The sequence below is a fragment of the Urocitellus parryii genome, chromosome 7 (genome assembly GCF_045843805.1).
Source record: "Urocitellus parryii isolate mUroPar1 chromosome 7, mUroPar1.hap1, whole genome shotgun sequence".
NCBI lineage: Eukaryota > Metazoa > Chordata > Mammalia > Rodentia > Sciuridae > Urocitellus > Urocitellus parryii.
In genome coordinates this window covers 80,089,907-80,093,871 of record NC_135537.1, presented here as the reverse complement: position 1 = coordinate 80,093,871, position 3,965 = coordinate 80,089,907, and the positions used below count along the sequence as shown (strand labels likewise).

The window sequence follows — 3,965 nt, the reverse complement described above, 5'->3', positions numbered from 1 at the left end:
CGTTGATGAATGAATGGCTAACCAAATGTGATGTATTCTTACGATGGAATATTACTTGGCTTTAAAAAGGAAGGAAAATTCTGTCACATACTACAAAATGATCAATTTTATGGACATTAAGATAAGTGAAAATTCAAGACATAAAAAGATAAACACTGCATGATTCCTGTTATATGAAGTCAAATTCATAGTGACAGAAAGTAGAATGGTTGCTGCCAGCGGTTGGGGGAAGGAGTGAGTGGGGAGTTATTCTTCAAGGTACAGTGTTTGAGTAGGGAAATATGAAAAATTTCTGGAGATGGATGGGTAGTTACATAACAGTATGAACGTACAGTAGTCTCCCTGCTAAATCTGAAGTTTTTTTTTCAAGGATTCAGTAACCCATGCTCAACCACAGTCTGAAAATATTTTAAAAAGTTTCAGAAATAAAGTATTTATAAGTTTTAGATAACATTTATTGCAGTATATTGTCATTATTGTTCTATTACTGTGATATTACTGTGAATCTCTTACTGTTCCTAATTTATAAATTCAAATTTATTACAGATATATATATGTATATACACACACACACATATATATACATGTAGTATATATATTCATATATATATATATATATCTGACAAAACATGGGATATACAAAGTTCAGTACTATACACTATTTTGGGGTCTAGCAACACATTCCACATAGATAAGGGGGAAATTCTATACTTACTGCCACAGAATCACAGAATTATACACTTAAAACAGTTAAAATGGGAAATTTTGTGTTATACATGCATGCAAAGCTCTTTTAAAAAGACCTGTTAGGGATTGGGGAAGAAAATCCTACATGAAGAATGCTCTGTGTTCATGTGTACTAAATGCCAGCAGAAGGGATATTAATTAGACATTTTTCCATTCAACTGAAATCAAAATTAAAGAACATAAGCTGAATATATCAATTGACTTTTAGCTCAAAAATTGATTCAAGGATCAAAGGTTGGCCATGAGTACTTTTCTTACTGAAATAGTTCTTACATTCTAGAATATGCTATTATACGAAATTAGGGGACATTGATATGGAATGGCTTTCATCTTTCTGGAAACCTCTACATGTGATCTATAGATCATATTGTAGAATCATAAGATGGTGGATGGAGAATTAACTAGATGCTCACTTAAGTTCTTTTCTTCTTCTCTGATTCAATAATATGTATCCATTTCATCTATTGCATTATCATCTGGAAACTATAAAAGAAATGTGATTTTAGGTAAAAGCCTTCTGTTTAAAAAAAATTAAAATTATTATAATATCCATGACCTATAACTATTTCTACATAAGGTAGTGATGTTTACTTTTAATCATCAAAGTTATTAAGGCTCACTTAAATTTTTTTTGTAAGAACAAAAATCAAGAGTTGATTTTTTCTGACGTGTTTTCATTTATCTTTTAAAATACACGTTCACTTTTCAATTGTTCACAGAATGTTTTCAATGCATTGGAAACTTACTGAACAGAGGCTAAATCAAAATCAGTACTGTGTATAGTAGTTATTGCATTGTTTATGAGTATTATAAAAAATGTTTACTAGATGTTTTAAGAATATCTAGTCTTTTCCCAGAAATAAAAGTGTTTTAAGAAAAATAACAGAATGAAATCCTCATCAAATTAAAGGTCTGTAATAATACCTTCAATATAACTTTTATTTATAACACCAACCCACGAACAGAGCATTCTTACCACTCTTTACATCAGATACTAATGATGATGAGAAGGCACTAGATCCTTTAATCACACTTAAGCATGTTTACTCTTCCTTGTTTGCATAATGGGTATTCTCTGAGGACCATGGCTTCTCCTGTTTCCTCAAGTGGCCAGTAGTTTTGCAATCAGCATACAACTTGGAAGCCTGGGAACCAGACAATATCATACTCTTCTAAACCAAATCTATTGCTTTCTAGCCAAAGTACAGTTGGAATACAATACTAAAGTGTTCTATGACGTTCTAGGACTGCCTTTCCAAAGGGGAGATGAGAACAGCTGTCTTTAATAAACATTCAGTTTGTCACTTAGAAAGTCTTCTCTACCTTCCCACCATATTAGCAATTGGAAAGTGGAAGTGTAAAGTTGGGAGCAGATTGTTTACCACATGTTTAGCTCTGCTGAGCAATTTTATTTCCAAACAAATCTTGCTCTGAGACAGGTTTCTGTACCACTTCAACTCATCTTTCCTAAAGATGATCAGTTGTTTATGACTATTTTCCCCTATGGATCTCTTGTTAAGCTTCCAGAACTTGGACCTGTCCTTTATTTTGTTCTAGGAAAGAGCTGAAAAGCAGGCTAAGGTGCACGATGTACGTTGGTTATGCTCTTTTCTTGAGTCCGGTGGGTTTTAGTACTTTAGTCTGAGGCTAAAACTACATGTCTCATGAACACATATTATTTCACTTCTATAATGTAAAAGTAAATTAAGAAGGGGGTCTGAGAGCCCGGCATGCTGTCATATGCCAAACAATGCCAGCTACTAGGGAGGTTGAGGCAAGAAAAAGGAGGATCTCAAATTCGAGGTCAGCCTGGGCAATATGGCAAGACCCAATCTCAAAATTTTAGAAAAGGGTGCTGGAGTGGGGTGGTGTTGGAGATGTAGGTCGGTAGCACGTGAGAGGCCCTGAGTTCAATCTCAGCACCGAAGGCCAGGACCAAGGGCAAAGAGGGCCTGAGGAACCAGAAAAGTGTAGTGTCCTCAAGTGTAGGTAGAACTAAATGCATGGAGAGTAGTTCTCAAGGTCCTGGGCGTGGGTGCCCGCCCAAGGAGCTAGCATCCCAGGATGGGATTCTCTTTTAGACTTCTCTTAGGGGTTTGGGGTGGGCCCATGGTCACACAGGTCCTGGAGGCAGGAAGTAGGCACAGCAGGGAAATTGCACTGGGTAGGAGCAGACTTGGCCCAGGAACCTCGGCTTGTTCAGCACTTGATTCTTACTTACAGTGCTTGCAATTTTTAGTTAAGTTGTCCGTCAACTTCTGCAATTTCTTTCGGTTCATGTTGGGAGCTCATGGAATCTGGCGGTGGCTAGTGTCTCTGCGCGCGTGGCAGAGCGACCCTGGAGAATCCCGGGACCAGGACAGCCAGGCTGGGTCTCTGCCCTTCCCGTGCAAGCGCTGGCCTAACAGTCAGAGCGTCCAGGGCAACAGCTGGGCCAGCTGCGGATTGGCTACCGGGCTGGGGCGCGAGTGACGCCTACGCGGTACCAACACACAGGGAGGCCATGGCAACGGCGGGGCCGGCCGCTGATTGGCTCCCGGGCGGAGACGCACAGGGTGCGGACACGCCCCCAACACAACGTGGGTTGGGCCACGGCTGGGGCGGCCGCTGATTGGCTCCGCAGCCCATCACTCAGCTCCCGCACAGGCGCAGGTTGCAGACAGAATTCTGATTGCTAAGGTTGGAGTTTTCCTTTCCAGTTGTCACTGTCTTTTGGGTTCACAGTCTCTCTCTGCGTCGTAAATCATCAAAGTCTAGGAGTATGATGTGCACGCAGTGTGAGGAATGTCTGGGGCGGGTGTGAGCCTCGCATCTCAAGGGAATGCTTCTGGTCTTCAGGGAGATCTGGGGGAATTGGGAGAACTTCACGAAATATCAAGTGTTAGCTTTTCGCTGTGGAATGCTGGAGGGTGAGGAGCTTGTTCTGGTGAACTACCTAGGAGATTGTCAGTTTTTGTGCTCTGACACCAGGAGGAAGTCTGGTACGAAGTATCTTCATGTTATGGTTACATTTCTGAGAGTAAGAAGAAACTGGAGTCCTTTTGTCCTCTCCTTCTGCCCCCCCCCCCATCCCATTCTTTGGATGTGGAGATTGTCAGTGTCAAATTTTAAACCAGTTCAAGAGGCATTGTCCCAAATGGAAACAGGCTAACTGCCACTTAGGTGTGGGTTACAGACAGGTTCAGTGTCTTCAAGAAAAAAAAAAAAGTTCTTAAACT

At 40.5% G+C, this 3,965-nt stretch overlaps 1 protein-coding gene across 2 annotated transcripts in view; it reads right to left on the bottom strand.

Moving 5' to 3' along the window:
- Positions 1-3,129, bottom strand: part of Clxn (calaxin) — an 11,579-nt gene extending 8,450 nt beyond the window's left edge. For both annotated transcript variants that reach the window (XM_026395199.1, XM_026395200.1), the window contains exon 1: positions 2,969-3,129. In XM_026395199.1, coding sequence (XP_026250984.1) covers positions 2,969-3,026 — 58 coding nt within the window. In that variant the 5' untranslated portion in view covers positions 3,027-3,129. The remainder of the gene's footprint in view (positions 1-2,968) is intronic.
- Positions 3,130-3,965: the final 836 nt, after the last annotated feature.